Below are 18,254 nucleotides of genomic sequence, written 5' to 3'. Positions count from 1 at the left end.
TGTCTCTGATTGACTTATTTCGCTTAGCATAATACCCTTTAGTTCCATCCACGTTGTTGCAAATGACAAGATTTTGTGTTTTTTTGATGGCTGCATAATATTCTGTTGTATCTATATACCACATCTTCTTTATCCATTTATCTGTCGATGTACATTTGGGCTCTTTCCATAGTTTGGCTGTTATGGACCTTGCTCCTATAAACATTGGGGTGCAGGTGTCCCTTTGGATCACTACGTTTGTATCTTTGGGGTAAATACCCAGCAGTGCAATTGCTGGGTCATACAGTAGCTCTATTTTCAACTTTTTGAGGAACCCCCATACTGTTTTCCAGAGTGGCTGCACCAGCTTGCTTTCCCACCAACAGTGTAGGAGGGGTCCCCTTTCTCCGCATCCTCACCAACATCTGTCGTTTCCTGACTTGTTAATTTTAGCCATTCTGACTGGTGTGAGGTGGTATCTCATTGAGGTTTTGATTTGTATTTCCCTGATGCCGAGTGATGTTGAACACTTTTTCATGTGTCTGTTGGCCATTTGGATGTCTTCTTTGGAAAAGTGTCTGTTCATGTCTTCTGCCCATTTCTTGATTGGATTAGTTGTTCTTTGGGTGTTGAGTTTGAGAAGTTCGTTATAGATTTTGGATACTAGCCCTTTATCTGATATGTCATTTGCAAATATCTTCTCCCATTCTGCCAGTTGTCTTTTGGTTTTGTTGACTGTTTCCTTTGCTGTGCAAAAGCTTTTTATGTTGATGAAGTCCCAATAGTTCATTTTTGCCCTGCTTCACTTGCCTTGGGCAATGTGTCTGGGAAAAAGTTGCTGCAGCTGAGGTTGAAGAGGTTGCTGCCTGTGTTCTCCTCTAGGATTTTGATGGATTCCTGCCTCACATTTAGGTCTTTCATCCATTTTGAGTCTGTTTTTGTGTGTAGTGTAAGCGAATGGTTCAGTTTCATTCTTCTGCATGTGGCTGTCCAATTTTCCCAACACCATTTGTTGAAGAGACTGTCTTTTTTCCACTGGACATTCTTTCCTGCTTTGTCGAAGATTAGTTGACCATAGAGTTGAGGGTCCATTTCTGGGCTCTCTATTCTGTTCCATTGATCTGTGTGTCTGTTTTTGTGCCAGTACCATACTGTCTTGATGACGACAGCTTTGTAATAGAGCTTGAAGTCCGGAACTGTGATGCTGCCAGCTTTGCTTTTCTTTTTCAATATTCCTCTGGCTACTCGGGGTCTTTTCTGGTTCCATACAAATTTTAGGATTATTTGTCCATTTCTTTGAGAAAAGTTGATGGTATTTTGATAGGGATTGCATTGAATGTGTAGATTGCTCTGGTAGCATAGACATTTTCGCAATATTTGTTCTTCCAATCCATGAGCATGAAACGTTTTTCCATTTCTTTGTGTCTTCCTCAGTTTCTTTCATGAGTATTTTATAGTTTTCTGAGTACAGATTCTTTGCCTCTTTGGTTGGATTTATTCCTAGGTATCTTATGGTTTTGGGTGCAGTTGTAAATGGGATCAACTCCTTAATTTCTCTTTCTTCTGTCTTGTTGGTATATAGAAATGCCACTGATTTCTGTGCATTGATTTTATATCCTGCCACTTGACTGAATTCCTGTATGAGTTCTAGCAGTTTTGGGGTGGAGTCTTTGGGTTTTCCACATAAAATATCATATCTGCAAAGCATGAGAATTTGACTTCTTCTTTGCCGATTCGGATGCTTTTTATTTCTTTTTGTTGTCTGATTGCTGTGGCTTGGACTTCTAGTACTATGTTGAATAGCAGTGGTGATAGTGGACATCCCTGCCATGTTCCTGATGTTAGGGGAAAAGCTCTCAGTTTTTCCCCATTGAGAATGATATTTGCTGTGGGTTTTTCATAGATGGCTTTTATGATACTGAGATATGTACCCTCTGTCCCTACACTCTGAAGAGTTTTAATCAAGAAAGGATGCTGTACTTTGTCAGATGCTTTTTCTTTAAGCAGATAGTTTTAATTGAAAATGCAGTTACAGAAAGAGTATTAGAATAGTTGGGCTACCTGGTCATCAGTTTTGCATCTTGTAAAATGGTATGCATCTCATACAGTGCTGAGAGAATAAAACATACCAGCTGTGCTTTAAACTTCTCCAGTGTTTCACTGTTCATATTCCAGTCTGATCTATTCATTTGTTTAACAAATTCTTAATGTCTATAGGGTAAAAACACTGTTTTGGGTTCCTATAATTATCTATTGAATATTCATCACATTGAATGGTAAAATTCAGTGGTCATTATATTATATACAGATCTTTAGGATCCTTAGACTGTTAACTATTCCAAATGCTTATTATGGGCTTAGCACAAGCCTTTTTTTTTTTTTACCAGTTTTACTTCATCCTCTCACTAGCCATGTGAGGTATAGGCCTGCATCCCTCCTTATTTTATAGACAAGGAAACTTCGAAATGTGGAGAAGTTTATATAATTAATAACTGGTAGAGCTAGGAATAAAATCTTATTTTACTTGACACCAAGGGAGTATGTGTTAAAAAGGAATTCTAATGCAAAAAATTCACGGATTTTTTAATAACTATAATAAAAAGTTTATATAGTGTAAAGTTGTTTTCATTGTTTATATTTTATAAAATTTTAGTTTTTCATATGAAGTGAGCTGTTGTTTGGGTCAACATATTAATTTCCTTTTTGGAGTTAAATTCCACCTCTCAAGAATGAAGTGGCTATTTTTTTTTCATACTACTGTTGTGTGATTGTTACAACACACACACCCACGCAGAACACCCCAGTTACAAGTAAATAGAAATAGTTATGACTGGGACCTAATTGTGTGGATTATTTAAATCCTTGTTTCAGCTTGCTATTTGTGTGACTTTGGGCAAGGTATTTAATCCCTTTGGGCCTTCTCTATCAAATGGGCCTACTCTATTTCATAGGATTGTTATGAGGATGACGTGAGATAATTCAGTGCTTAGTACATAATAATATTTAATATTTATTAAGTGTTTATTACTGTCTTCTGCCTCTCAGAAGCTATCAGAACCAGAGTCCCACACAGCCAATCCTACAGATGTCAATGATTTTCTCTGATGTTAACAATAATCTAAGCAAGATGAGAAGTGTTTATATTATTCCGACTGACAGGTACTTCAGTTGCCTCATGATTAGGCTTATGATTTTATGGCAGGGACTTTGTTTTCTTATACAGTCGTTTCCTTGATTAAGCTTAGGTTTTTGGATAATATCATTTCATTTGGTATAGTGGGCTTCTCACTATAGTCGAATTTTCTTCCAAAAAGAATTTAATTTCTTTTTTCCTTAAGTGTTGTTGTTTATTATTATTACATCAGTCTGGTTGTTATATTGTAGACAATGTTATATTGTAGAACATATTTGCATCAAATTATATATACAATTAATTATAATTGTCAATAAATAAATGAGAGAAAAATCCCTTTCTCGATCTCATTTCTTCTTCCTTCCCTTGTTTACACTAGGTCTCAGCCTTCATTGCCTCAGGGAAAGGAAGGCTATAGCTATCATGTCAAAAGAGAAAAGAAGTTAATTTCTTTGCCTTCGAACATGTAGAATGATGCTAGCGATGGTGAGGGTGGTAGGTGATACAGAGTGCTTACTCAGTGCCCTTCACTCTAAGTGGTTTACATTTATTCCCTTTTTCATTTTCAGTCATCTTCTGAGGTGAGTGCTGCTGCAAACATTAATGGTTGAGGATATAAAGACAAAAGGAGATGAAATATTGTGGCCACGCACCTTGTAACACCACACAAGGGGCAATGGTAATTTAAGGGATTACAGAAAGATAATTTTGACTATGAGATATTTTTGCCCAATGAGTGGACTTAAAACCCTCTGAGTTCTAGCTTCCGCCTCCCTTTCCCTTCACCCTCACCCTCAATAGATGTGATTTCTTTGTGGTGCTTTGTTGATTTATAGTTACAGAAACCTTTTTCGTGAAAACTCTCCAAGAATGGACTCTCACCTGCCTTTCCTGCCTCCTTCCATGAAATAGTGCCACAGTCTTGGACATAGTAGAGAAAAACTTTAATCCCAGGAGCCTAGGGTTTTATTTTTGTCAGTTGAGTTATATGTCATACATGCATAAGTGACACATGTAATTGTACACCAACACCTGCCTGTGCCCAGGTCGAGAAACTAGAACTCTGCCATCCTAGATACTTCCTCTCTGCATTCCTGATGACACCTCCCTCTCTCCCTCCCTCTGCCAGAGGTAACCACTGACATGACCTTTTAGATAACCATTCCCTGCTCATCTGTAGAGCTTGACTAGCCATACACATCTCCAAATAGGATAATATTTAGTCTTGCCTGTTTTTTGAATGTTATCATAAGTGGATATCATGTAATATGTATGCTTTTGAAACTTCCTTCTGCGTTATTTTTTATTAGACTCATGAGTAAAGGAAATAATTTGCTTACCTCTTAACTTTTCATTTATGGAAACAAGCTGTTTATAATTTTGTAAAATATAGCTTATAATGGAGATGAATGATAAATATTTACTCTCTTTCTCTTGCCTTTCTCTAGTTATTGTAGCTTTAATAGACAGAATGGGAGATGCCAAAGACAAGGTTCGAGATGAAGCTCAGACTCTGCTATTGAAATTAATGGATCAAGTAGCACCACCTATGGTAGGCTTTCGTTTTCAAATTTACATTTTGCTAATCAGTGATGAAATATCAGTAAAGATAGCTGGTAATCACAGCAAGTCATTGAAGCCCCAGGGGACAGGAAAGCTGAAATTTTAAACAATGAATTGTTGTTAATTCTTTAAAGGAATTGAAATTTAAGATAAAATGTCAATATTTGACTTTTTGGTTTTTTTGCTTTTCTTTTTCCTATTTTCTGCTCTTTGACACTTTATACAAAGCTAACTCTGAGATTCTGCTGGACACTGCTGATTATATTATTCTTTAGGATTTTCTAGTTTTTCTTACCTGCAGATAATAGTGTTCAGTGAGAAAGGTCATTTTGAGAACTACTGAATGTTATATTAATTTGTGCAGCTTTTACAGCAACAAGAAGAAAATTTTTTATTTGAACAGGTGGTTATTGATTGTATAAGGCATATATTCTGTGACACCAACTTGTGTTGTATGAATACAGTAGAAAAAATTAGCCGTCATGGAGATGTTTTGAAAGGAGAGCAAAAAGGGGCGCGTGGATGACTCAGTCAGTTAAGCATCTGACTCTTGATCTCAGCTCAGGTCTTGATCTCAGGGTTGTGAGTTTAAGTCCCACGTTGGGTCGTAAGTTTAAGTCCCATATGTATGCTTTTGAAACTTCCTTCTCCGTTATTTTTGATTGGACTCATGAGTAAAGGAAATAATTTGCTTACCTCTTAACTTTTCATTTATGGAAACAAGCTGTTAATAATTTTTTTTTTTAAAGATTTTATTTATTTATTTGAGAGAGCGAATGAGATAGAGAGAGCATGAGATGGGGGAGGGTCAAGAGGGAGAAGCAGACTCCCTGCTGAGCAGGGAGCCCGATGCGGGACTTGATCCCGGGACTCCAGGATCATGACCTGAGCTGAAGGCAGTCGCTTAACCAACTGAGCCACCCAGGCACCCCACAAGCTGTTAATAATTTTGTAAAATATAGCTTATAATGGAGATGAATTATAAATATTTACTCTCTTTCTCTTGCATTTCTCTAGTTATTGTAGCTTTAATAGAGTGGGAGATGGCAAAGACAAGGTTCGAGATGAAACTCAGACTCTGATACTGAAATTAATGTTATTATTAACAATTTCCATCAGGTTATTCATCAGGTTATTCCAAACATACAGCTAATTGTCTCAATCAATTCTTTCTCCACATTTAGAAACACCATCCTTACCATTTATTAGATTCATACACACACACACACACACACACACACACACACACACCCCCCCTCTCTTCCTGGACTCTTTATTCAGTTCTACTAATAGTTCTCTTTCTGCCAAACTTTCTGGAAGGTAACTTGGAAGTTTATTAAAAAGCATGACAATAAATTGATATGTAAACAAAGATTTATAGAATGTTAAGTAGAAAAAAATCAGAGTTTACAATATATACAATGGTATTATGGGTTATTACCTAAAATACAGTTTTAAAATTATAACACATATTACATATGTTTTATAAAAAATTGCAAAAATTAACTGTTTGCCCAGATATTTTATACCTTAGAATGAAGTCCTTGTTAATAGTTTGGTGGGTATCCTTCAACACTTGTTTAGTGGTTCAAATTTTAACTCATTTTGACATGCTGTTATAAGCAGTTCTATAAGGAACATCCTTGTACGTGTGTCTTTGGATGTACATATAAGTATTTATATAGAATAGTGTTCCAGAGATGGTGTTGCTGCATCAGGTTATTCACATTTAAGATTTTCTGAATAAACTTCCACGTTACCTTCCAGAAAGTTTGGCAGAAAGAGAAATATTAGTAGAACTGAATAATAAAGAGTCCAGGAAGAGGTGTGTGTGTGTGTGTGTGTGTGTGTGTGTGTGTGTGTGTGTGTGTGTGTATGAATCTAATAAATGGTAAGGATGGTGTTTCTAAATGTGGAGAAAGGATGGATAGAGACAATTAGCTGTATGTTTGGAAGAATAAAGTTGGGTTCCTTCCTACACCAAATTTGTATAATTGCTGTAGGTTATCTGTTACAGGTTATGTATGCTTTTTACAAAAGAAAATTATATTAGGTAGCAATAAAATGACTTTTACCAAATGATGTTTCTGTATTTGGATCCAGTGCTAAAGCGAGAAAAGCCTGAATTATAAAATGTTGAAAAACCCTGTTCCATGTGACAATTTGGAGTAGTTACTAGGCAACATTGGACCTTTTAAATGCTTACTGGACTACTGGGCTTATAATGGTAGCATTGTTGTTGGGAGGTTTCTAAAGCTTAGAAAGAATTCTATGTCCATGGAAATTCTAAGGTTTTTAGGTATTGGACATAGTTTTCCTGAGAATAATTGAAATCCAAAGTGAAAGATGGACATAGTTTTTCTGAGAATAACAAATCTAAAGTGAAAGATACTAAATAAAAACTAAAAATGTGATTAAGATACTTAAAAATGGGTGAGAACAACATTAGTACAAATTTGGTAGAGAAGTAAAGTCTGATGGGAAAATTCAGTTATCATTAAGGTTGGTGATAAGGTTGGGAATAAAAAAAGATTATAGCATGAGTAATTTAATTTTTTGTTATACTTGTTTTTTAAATAGTACATTTGGGAACAGTTGGCTTCTGGTTTTAAGCACAAGAATTTTCGATCTCGAGAAGGCGTGTGTCTGTGTCTTATTGAAACCTTAAACATGTAAGTTTTATGATTACTGAAAATAGCCATCTTGTTTTTCATTTTTCTAAAAGGAAAAAGCAATATCCATTTCATAAAGCTTGAAGAAAGCTATGGAAGTAACATTTTAAATAGTTACTAATTGATTTCTGGTATAAGAGTTTTTGATTCGGTATCTTTAGCTGTTAATTTTTTATGTGTATGTTAATTTAAAATTATTAGTCAGTGATAAGAAGTGTTTTTCTTTTTTTCTTGAGTAAGTTAATAGTTGCTACCCAAAATAGATGGTCGTATAACAAGTATGTTGATATAACTTAGGATCTACTTCTGTTCTGGACCCAGTTTGGAATTGTTTTTAACTCAGTGGTATTTCAAATATCGTAGCCAATTCCCCCCAGCTAGGCTTTCTAGACCAGTGTGTATGGCTACCCAAATCACAGACTGAACAAGATTCTCCCAGATAACTAGACAGTGAATCAGGTAGCAGTATGTAGAGCTCTGACAGCAGAGAGCCACAGAGCTCAGAACTCCAGTCCGAAGAAGTTGTTAGGGCTTTTGATCTCTTTCTGGATTATTTGTTCAAGTTCTGTGCAACAAGATAGGTGATAGATAGTAGCTTTCAACTTTTCCTGTAGTGTTACTTCCTTTTTTCTAACTATACCTTCATTTATTTTCTATTACTCCACTGTGGTCCTTTCTGCCATCTAGAGCTTGTAAGTGCATTCAGTTCTGCACAACTTTTGTGGTTTTTGGCTCTCCTGTCATTTGCTTTCAACCCATGACCTCATCAAATATTAATAAACATAATTAAAGGTTTTATTGGAATGCAAATTTATTTGAGACCCAGCATCTAAAAAAAAATCACTATTTTAAAGCAAAAGCTCAATTTTTCCTGAGTGATCAGTAGGTTGCTAGGTGTTAAAAGTGCCATTGGTTGAACATTTTGTTCTGTTGGATCATGTGTTGACAGTTTTCATTGTCAGTCATGATTTTTCAAGTTTGCATATTTCACATTGTTTAGAATTAGTTTTTGCTTGTGTCTGATGTCCTTCATGTTTTAATGATGTGTACCCATGCTCCTCACCATGTTTGGCTTTTTGATATAGACAAGAAGAAAGTATAAGGCTATTTTGTTTACTGTTCGATTAAAACCAAATTCTCTTTATTTTTTGTTTCAAATTATATTTAGTTTTGGGGCTCAGCCACTAGTCCTCAGCAAGTTGGTACCACATTTGTGTATCCTATTTGGAGATTCCAACAGTCAGGTAAAATTTTACTTACATTCAAGCATCGACTAATTTTTTTGGCTATCTCTTCTTTCCTAGTGCCCTTAACTCCATTTTAAAAAAAGAAGAGGGAGGGCGGAGGGGGGTAGTGAAAACAAGATTTCACCTCATTTTTTTTTTTTTTAATCCACCAAAGTTACTTTCCAAGAACACATTATATTCACGTAAGTTGCTTAAGTTTGTTACTCGTTTGGCTAGTATTAAGGATATATGGGACTAAAAGGATAGTTCTTGGGTTTGAAAGATTGAGTGACAAAGAACCTGGATTCCTTTTTATAGTCCTCCTACATGTTAATTGTGTGGACAGATTGTCAGCTTCCTTTCTTCATTCCTGAATGTGGTTGCATAACAACAACTTTTTGCAACAGTCATAACCCTATTTAACAGAGGGAATTTGTACCAGTGGTGTATCACTTGTTAGAAATTTCTTTACCTGAGCTGTGTATGCTGTAGGCATAATACAGGAGCGTATTCTGGGTCTTGTCCATCCTAGTGGAGTTGAATCTTGACTATAACCTTTTTGGCATAGCTTGGGCATTTGGAATAACCCTGGATAAACTTGTCCTTGCTATTAGGCCCCAGCTCTGCCTTTGGATGTTTGAAGAGAATTCCATTACCTCTTCACTTGCTCTTTGACAGTGAGCTGTGCAAGGAAACTAGAGCTGTCTTCCAAATTCCTGTCTTGAGGCCACATTTTTTTTTCTTTTAATTGTGTTAAAATATACACAACAAAAAATTTACCATTCCAGTCATTTTTTAGTGTACAATTCATTGGCAATTAAGTACATTCACACTGTTGTGCAACCATCACCACCATCCATTTCCAGAACTTTTTCATCTTCCCATACTCTGTACCCATTAAACAATAACTCCCCATTCTTCCCAACCCCCCAGCTCCTGGCAACCACATTTTACTTTCTCTCCATGTGATTGTACTATTCTAGGTACTTCATGAAAGTGGAACCATACAATTTGTCCTTTTGTATCTGGCATATTTCACATGGCACAATGTCTTCAGGGTTCATCCATGTTGTAGCATGTGTCAGAATTTCTGCCCTTTCCTTTTAAGGCTGAATAATATTCCATTGTATGTGTATACCACATTTTGTTCATACATGCATCCTTAGGTGGACATTTGGGTTTGTTCCACCTTTTGGCTATTGTAAATAATGGTGCTATGAACATTGGTGTTGAGTTCAGACCACATTCTTGAAGGGCAGTTTTATTCCAGAAAAGTATATTAACTGCAATAATGATTTGTATTCATACAGTTATTGGCAGTTCTTTGTGCAGTCTTATTACAAATAGAAGATTTTTAAAAAACCACATTGGTAACGTTTACATACGTGTTTCTTAGATTTCTACAAAGCGTTTTACAAGATTTCTCTAGAGTTTTCTCAGCAGGTCCTCTTGCTTTTTGTTAATGACCTGCCAAAATCTCTCAGGGGTTTAGAGGCATTAAAACCAACTGAGAACTTCCAGTTGTAATGGTGCCTTGAGATGAAGTGTTTTATTATGTCTCATCTAAGTTTAAGTTCTGAATTCTTTGGCAGGTGAGAGATGCTGCCGTATTAGCTATAGTGGAGATCTATAGACATGTGGGAGAGAGAGTGAGGGTGGATCTTTGTAAGAGAGGAATTCCTCCTGCTCGGTAAGTCTTGCTAAATTTGTTTTGGTTTTGGTTTTTTTTTTTGGCCCCTCATTTTATAAGTTTTAATATGTGTTTCTTTTAAATAGGTTCAATTTGCTGAGATGTTTTAAAATTCACAAGATACATAAAGATATGTAGGTTATCACCATTTAAAAAGTTCTTTACATCCTGTAATTTTTTTGGACACTGATTATATACTCATATGTTATTTAATATGTAATTAAATATCATCCAGTAAACTGTCTTTTGATACCAAACAATAATAATCATTATTTGGAAGATGCTTGAGCAAGAATTTAGTAAAAATATTAATTTATTCATTAAATAAATACTTTTTTGAGTGCCTCCTATTGAAAGGTATTACACAAGATACTGGATAACAGAAAGCTATATAATTATTAGTCACTACTGGGGCGCCTGGGTGGCTCAGTCGGTTAAGCGTCTGCCTTCGGCTCAGGTCATGATCCCAGGGTCCTGGGATTGAGTCCCACATTGGGCTCCCTGCTCAGCAAGGAGTCTGCTTCTCCCCTTCCCTCTGCCCCTCCCCTACACTCGCTCGCATGTGCTCTCTCTCAAATAAATAAAATCTTTAAAAAAAAAAAAAGAAATTAGTCACTACTAGTCACTACTCGGGGCGCCTGGGTGGCTCAGATGGTTAAGCGAATGCCTTCGGCTCAGGTCATGATCCCAGGGTCCTGAGATCGAGCCCCACATCAGGCTCCTTGCTCAGTTGGGGAGTCTGCTTCTCCCTCTCCCTCTGCCTTTCCCCCCGCTTGTGCTCTCTGGCTCTGTCTATCTCTGTCAAATAAATAAATAAAATCTTAAAAAAAAAAATTAGTCACTACTCTTAAAACCTAGTCAAATAAAAAGAAAATTAAGAATATCTGAGTACAGTAGCATCAGTCAGATCAGTAAAAATCCCATTGATGAGCTTCTCATGTATCAGAACATTTTTTCCAAAGGTACTTTTTTTCTTTAGTAGTTCTCAGAGTTCCTGTTTTTATTAAAGATATTATTCCAGTTAAATTTTTTTGTAATCAAATTTTAGTCCCCATTTTAAGGGGGGCTTGAAAGGAATTTTTTAACGTTTTATTACAGAAAATTTCAAACACAGACTCAAGTAGACTAGTATAATGAGCCTTCATGTACCCATTACCCAGCTTCAACAATTAACAACTCATGGCCAGTGAGTTATAAATAAAATAAAACTCTTGTTTTATTTTGAAGCAAATCCCAAGTCATAATATTTCATCTGTAATTCAGTACATTCAATACTGTCATCACAACTTAAAATTTTTTTTGCAAATAGTTGTATAAATCAAATATCCAGTCAGCATTCAAATTTCCAGTTGTTTCATAAACGTAAGTTTCTGTATATGTTTTTAGGTTTCTTTGAGTCAGTATCCAAATAAAGTCCAACAATTAGTTGATATGTTCTTACAAGTCTTTCTAAATCTTTACCTCCAACACGTTTTTCTCTTGTGTTTATTTGTTGAATAAGCTAGGTAGTTTATCCTGTAAAGTTTCCCATATTCTGAATATTGCTAATTCTTTTTCTGTGGTATGGTTTGACATATCCTTCTGTCTTTATATCTTACAAATTGGTAGTTAGATCTGGAGGCTTGATTAGATTTTTGGTGGTGGGGGGTCGGGTGTCAGGAGATGTAAGACTACTTCAGAGGTATGTTCTGGTATAACTCTCATCATATCTGGCTATCTCTCTTACCATGTATTTTTTTTCCAGTACCAATTATTTTTTGGTAATAAGATTGTCCATTAAATATGCATTTTGTTTGCTTACTCATTTTCTACTTCCAGGGCTAACAATTTCATTTGAGTAAATTCTACATCATTTTATGTGAATGAAAGAAATGATGTTAATGTAATGTATTTATGTGTATGAGTGTGTATATGTATGTATATATATTACATTATATATTTTAAAATTTATATTGAAAGTATTTTTTATTAAATAATTTTACAATTTTATGCAAGTATGACATCCATACAGAAATGTATGCAATCATAAGTATGCAGCTGTGTAAATTACCATAAAGTGAATACACCCATGTATCCACATAGGTGGCAAAGTTGAACATTATAATCATCCAGAAGCCTGCCTAAATCCTTTTTAATTCTTGAATTTTTGAATTTTATATAAGTGGAATCATATAGTATGTGCTCTTTTGTGTCTGGCTTCTTTCAGTTAACATTATTTTTTAGAGATTTATTTACTTATTTGAGGTGGGGAGGGGCAGAGGAAGAGAATCCTCAAGCAGACCCCCTGCTGAGTGAGGAGCCCACCATACGACTTGATCCCACGACACTGAGATTGTGACCTGAGCTGAAACCGAGATGACTCTCAGTTGCTCAACCAACTGAGGCATCCAGGTGCCCCTTGTTGTTGTTGTTTTAATTCATTTGGGTTGTTGGATCTGCCGTAGTTGGTTTGTTTTCATTGCCATTTACTTTTCTCTTTTATGAGTAAGTCCTACCTAATGAATCCATACTAATGATGGACTTGTGAGTTGTTTTCAGTTTGTAGCTCTTTTGAATAATGCTATTAAAAACATTCTTGTAAATGTCTTTTGGTGTACCTATGTATTCACCTCTTAGAGTATATCTAAGAGTGGAATTGCTGGGCCATCAGATATGTTCACCTGTAATTGATATTGACAAACAGTTTTCCAGAGTGGTTGTACCCATTTATATTCTTGCTGGCACTAGAATAATAAGAATAATAGAACTAGAATAATAATAACTAGATAATAATAAGAACTAGAATAAGTTCTTGCTGGAACTAGAATAATAGTTCCTATTATTCTATGTTTTCACTGATATTTAGCATTATTAGTCATAATCTTACTAATTTTAGGTTTCTGGTGTTGTCATTATAGTGGTAATCTGCATTTTTCTGATTACTAATAAAGAAGAGAACCATTTCATGTATTTATCAGCCATTTGGATATGTTCTTTTAAAGTGTCCTTTCAGGTCTCTTGCCTATTTTTAAAAATTGGGTGGTCTGGGGGCGCCTGGGTGGCTCAGTCATTAAGCGTCTGCCTTCGGCTCAGGTCATGGTCCCAGGGTCCTGGGATCGAGCCCCGCATCGGGCTCCTTGCTCCATGGGAAGCCTGCTTCTCCCTCTCCCACTCCCCCTGCTTGTGTTCCCTCTCTCGTTGTCTCTCTCTGTCAAATAAATAAATAAAATCTTTAAAAAAAAAAAAAAAAAAAAAAATTGGGTGGTCTGTCATTTAAAAAAAATTGATTAGTAGGACTTTTTAACATACATTCTAGGTGCAAGCCCATTGTCAGCTATGTATATGTTTCAGATATCTTCTCCCACCTTGTGACTTGCCTTTTTACTTTCTTGATGATGTCTTTTAATGTACGTAAGTTATTAATTTTGATGTAGTTTTTAGACATTTCCTTTATGATTAGACATTTCTGTGCCCAGTTTAAGAAATCTTTGCTTATCCTAATATCTTAAAGACATTCTCTGGGTGATTGTCTTGAAGTTTCATTCACATTTAGATTTATAGTCCGTGGGGTATTTTCTTTGAAAGTGGTGTGAAATGGGGGTTCAGATACATTTTTTTTCCATGTGGGTATCCACTTGACCAACACCACTTACTGAAAACGTCTTTCTTCAGTGTTCCTTTTGTTACAAATTAAGTGTCCTTATGTGTGTTTAAGATTTTTGCATTTATGCTCAAGGTAAGATTAGCCTATAATCTTCCTTTTTGCTTAAGTTGTTTTTTTTAATAAGTAATTTTAGTTGTTATGGGAAACCCCTTATTTGATTTCCCCCCCATCAGAATCAATCTCATAGGAGTTTTACCATATGGGGATAGCCTGCACTTTAATGTTCTTACTGAAATAAGCCAATGACCTATTAATCCCATCCATTCTTATTTATGGTTTCTCCGACCATGAAGTGGTGAGTCACTTGGCAGATAAGGAGTCTGAGACCAGAGCAGTGACAGGTAGTAGGGAATGGGAGGGTACAAGGTGTGATGAGCTTTGCTCTTTCAAGCATGCCAGAATGTTTTCTATCCTTAGCATATGACCTCATTATTTTGTAGGTAGTATTTTGAATGTCACTGGACCCCTTTATGTCAAAGGGTCTAAAACTTTTATAAGGTAAAAATGAATGAATTTTGGTTTACCCATTTCTTCAGATGATTGTTCCACTGTTTCCCTCTTTTAACTTTATACTGAATATTGCATTTATTTGAAAACTATATTCTTTTATCATATAGTAATCATTTTCTAACTTTATGTTTCAAAAGGGTATTTCTGCCTATCAAATGCTGCTCCCTTTGTGATTTTGAAATTTCCTGTTGGATATAGCCCTTTAGGGTAAAATTTCTGGTTTTGCCCACCCTTATTTATATCAAGAACATTCTTCTTTATTAAAATACCTAAGCTTAAGTATTATTTATAAAGCCATTGAATCAAATAGTTTTAAAGTAATAATTAAAAATTTTTTCTTCCTGGGGTGCCTGGGTAGCTCAGTTAAGGACTTGTATGTTTTATCTGCCCACCTTAATTCCTTATCAGTTCTCTTCTATCAGAGCTTTCTGTCCTCAGTTTCTTACTCCCATTTTGCTACTCTTGAGTGTTAATTTCATGCTTCTTAACATCTTGTTCTGCCATTTTCCCCAGAGAGCTCTCCTGGTTCCTCTCCTTTCTGTATCTGGCCTGTGTGGTCTTCATTCTGAGGTGTCCCACCTTCCAATTCCAGCATTCCCTCCCCCATTTCATCTTGTCCACATCTTGTCTCTGGGCAACTTGTCTGCTCTCTGCTCAAGTCTCTGGAAGATACTACTCTGTAGGATGAAGCAACCAATGTCTTTAAACTGAAATGCTTTCAGATGTGTGAATATTTTTATTTGTTGAATTCAGTGGGGGTAGGAGGTAAGGCTCCAGTTTAAAAATCACATTATGGTTGGGCGCCTGGGTGGCTCAGTTGGTTGGGCGACTGCCTTCGGCTCAGGTCATGATCCTGGAGTCCCTGGATCGAGTCCCGCATCGGGCTCCCTGCTCGGCAGGGAGCCTGCTTCTCCCTCTGACCCTCCCCCCTCTCATGTGCTCTCTCTCTCTCATTCTCTCTGTCTCAAATAAATAAATAAAAATCTTTAAAAAAAAAAAAAATCACATTATGGGGGTGCCTGGGTGGCTCAGTCGTTAAGTGTCTGCCTTCGGCTCAGGTCATGATCCCAGGGTCCTGGGATCGAGCCCTGCATCGGGCTCCCTGCTCAGCAGGAAACCTGCTTCTCCCTCTCCCACTCACCCTGCTTGTGTTCCCTCTTTCGCTGTCTCTCTGTCAAAAAAAAAAAAAAAATCTTTAAAAAAAAAAATCACATTATGATGAGTTCCTAGAAGGTTTTCAACTTTAAAAAAATATATTTTTAAGATAGAAAGTGTCTGCATCCTCAGTTTACAAGTGAGAAATGACAGGATATGGACCACAGCTTAACTAAGGTTATAGAAATGACACTGTGACAGAAACATAAGGGTAAGTCAGAGAACATCTGGCAATTAAAAACAAAATGACAATGGCCCTCTTCCCTGGCCCAGATTTCTAAGTCATAACTTTAAGAATAAATCAGAGCATAGGGGCGCCTGGGTGGCTCAGTCAGTTAAGTGACTCTTGATTTCAGCTCAGGTCATGATCTCAGGGTCCCAAGATTGAGCGCTACATCGGGCTTTGTGCTATGCGTGGAACCTGCTTGAGATTCTTTCTCTCCCTCTCCTCCCTCCTTCCCCTCCCGTGCATGCTTGCTCTCTCTCTCTCTCAAAAAAAAAAAAGAATAAATCATAGCATGATATATTGGAAAGTAAAGGCAAAGCAAACTAAAAAATACTGCTGTCAGCATGATCCCATTTTGATCTGAAGAAAATTTATATATAAATATAAACCATCGGGGTTCCTGTGTGGCTCATTCGTTAAGCGTCTGCCTTCAGGCTTGGGTCATGATCCCAGAATTCTGGGATCGAGCCCTGCATCGGGCTCCCTGCTTAGCGGGAGGCCTGTTTCTCCCTCTCCTGCTCCCCCTGCTGTGTTCCCTCTCTCGCTGTGTCTCTCTCTGTGAAATAAATAAATAAAATCTTTAAAAAAAAAATAAATACAAACCATCAGAAAGCATACAATTCAAAAATATTGGATGTTGGGATTGTGTTTTGGGTTTTTTCTTTTTTCCTAACTATATTTCCTCGTTTTCTTTTATAATGAGTGTACATTGCTTTTGTAATAAGAAACACATTGTTAACTAAAAAAAAGTGATAGCAGAAGTGTAGAAATAATTCTGAATATAATCAGAAGAGTAATGGAATTGGTGTTGAAAGAAAGTAGTTTAATAGAGAAAATGTCAGATTATCAGTCATATCCGTATCACTTTAGTTTCTAGCATCTTATATTTCATTGTTTTTATGTTTGCCTTACGTTTCCTTTGCATGATTTTATGTACTTTTTATTTTTTTATTTTTAAGATTTTATTCATTTATTTGAGAGAGAGAATGAGAGAGAGCACATGAGAGGGGGGAGGGTCAGCGGGAGAAGCAGACTCCCTGCCGAGCAGGGAGCCCGGTGCGGGACTTGATCCAGGGACTCCAGGATCATGACCTGAGCCGAAGGCAGTCGCTTAACCAACTGAGCCACCCAGGCGCCCGATTTTATGTACTTTTTAAAGAGGTCTTGGTGACTGAGTGCATTTATTATAAGGTCGTAACAAGTATTTTTGGTGGGTTTGGAGAAATAATTTTATGAGGAAACATGAAACTGTGTGCATGTAGATGCTGCCTGTGTTTGGCTGCTTCTCTACTCAAGTGAGATGGGCTTGGTGTTTTCTCTCGTAAGTGAGGTAATTGTAAAAGAGAGTTGTATGAGACTAACTGAATCCCTGAACTTATTTTTCTCAGGGAGGTGGTTAGGGAAATTGTTTCTATTTAAACTGTATATAGAACAAACAAAATGTGTTCTTTATTCCCAGGTTAGAGATGATTTTTGCCAAATTTGATGAAGTGCAAAATTCAGGTGGTATGAGTATCTGCAAAGGTAAGAATAATTAAGTTATTCCAGTTCTAAAACATTTCTAAGATTATTTAGCAAACTTTTAGATACTAAAACATGTTTTCAAGCCAACTATTATATCACTGATTCAGCAGATTTGATTTCGTGGATTGAAGCTTAGTTAGGGTATAATAACAAAGTCTTTACATACTGCTAATTATTACCTATTCTCTCTTTTAGAGTAACTGAAAATTTAATTTTGGGTCAACTGTGGAAACTGGAATTACTTTTTTGCCTTATTTTTTGTAGCTTCTGGGTTGAAGATACGTTGACCCTCTTGCCTTCCATGTTCCATGCATAAAATGGGTTTTTTATCCCGAAAGTAATTGTTTTACTTAGTTGTTTTTAGTAAAAGTTTTGGGGTTGTTGGGCTTTATTACACCTATGTGTAGACTCTCAGTGATGATACTGGTGAAGAGACCTAGAAGTAGAAACTTCACCAGCATGATCATCTTTGGCTTCTCAGTTGGAATTCAAGGAGGTTTCGGGTTAATTCTGGCACTTACTCAGTTTTGTGGTTGCTCTTCTTTTTGTAAGATTGCTAGATTGTGTTTGGTTTTAGTGGGTGGCGTTTACCTAGACTTTAGTTTTTATCCATGTATGTGAAGAATATATTCTATTTCCGAAGATAGTATAGGTGGTTTTTCCACCTAGGAAAGGAGGTTCCTATTAAAGAGAGCGGGGTGGGAAGGCGCCTGGGTGGTTCAGTCTGTTAAGCGTCAGCCTCTTGGTTTTGGCTCAGGTCATGATCTCAGGGTCCTGAACTCAACCGAGAGTCTGCTTCCCCTCTCCTCTCCCTCTGCTTCTCCCCGTGTGCGCACATGCACGCGCTTTCTCTCTCTCTAAAATAAATAAATAAATCTTTAAAAATAAATAGAGTGTGGTTAGCTTAGTAATGTAATTGATGTTGGGGGGAAA

General features: G+C 36.6%; 1 protein-coding gene across 27 annotated transcripts in view; it reads left to right on the top strand.

Annotated features, from left to right (window-relative positions):
- Positions 1-18,254, top strand: part of CLASP2 (cytoplasmic linker associated protein 2) — a 182,374-nt gene that overhangs the window by 23,899 nt on the left and 140,221 nt on the right. For all 27 annotated transcript variants that reach the window (XM_032409083.1, XM_032409082.1, XM_032409081.1 and 24 more), the window contains exons 3-7: positions 4,561-4,664; positions 7,256-7,347; positions 8,516-8,591; positions 10,166-10,263; positions 17,257-17,321. In XM_032409083.1, the coding sequence (XP_032264974.1) occupies positions 4,561-4,664; positions 7,256-7,347; positions 8,516-8,591; positions 10,166-10,263; positions 17,257-17,321 (435 nt within the window). The remainder of the gene's footprint in view (positions 1-4,560; positions 4,665-7,255; positions 7,348-8,515; positions 8,592-10,165; positions 10,264-17,256; positions 17,322-18,254) is intronic.

This window comes from Phoca vitulina, unplaced genomic scaffold (genome assembly GCF_004348235.1).
Source record: "Phoca vitulina isolate PV1807 unplaced genomic scaffold, GSC_HSeal_1.0 scaffold10, whole genome shotgun sequence".
NCBI lineage: Eukaryota > Metazoa > Chordata > Mammalia > Carnivora > Phocidae > Phoca > Phoca vitulina.
Note: the sequence above shows the minus strand (reverse complement) of the source record. Positions and strands in the feature narration are given on the sequence as shown.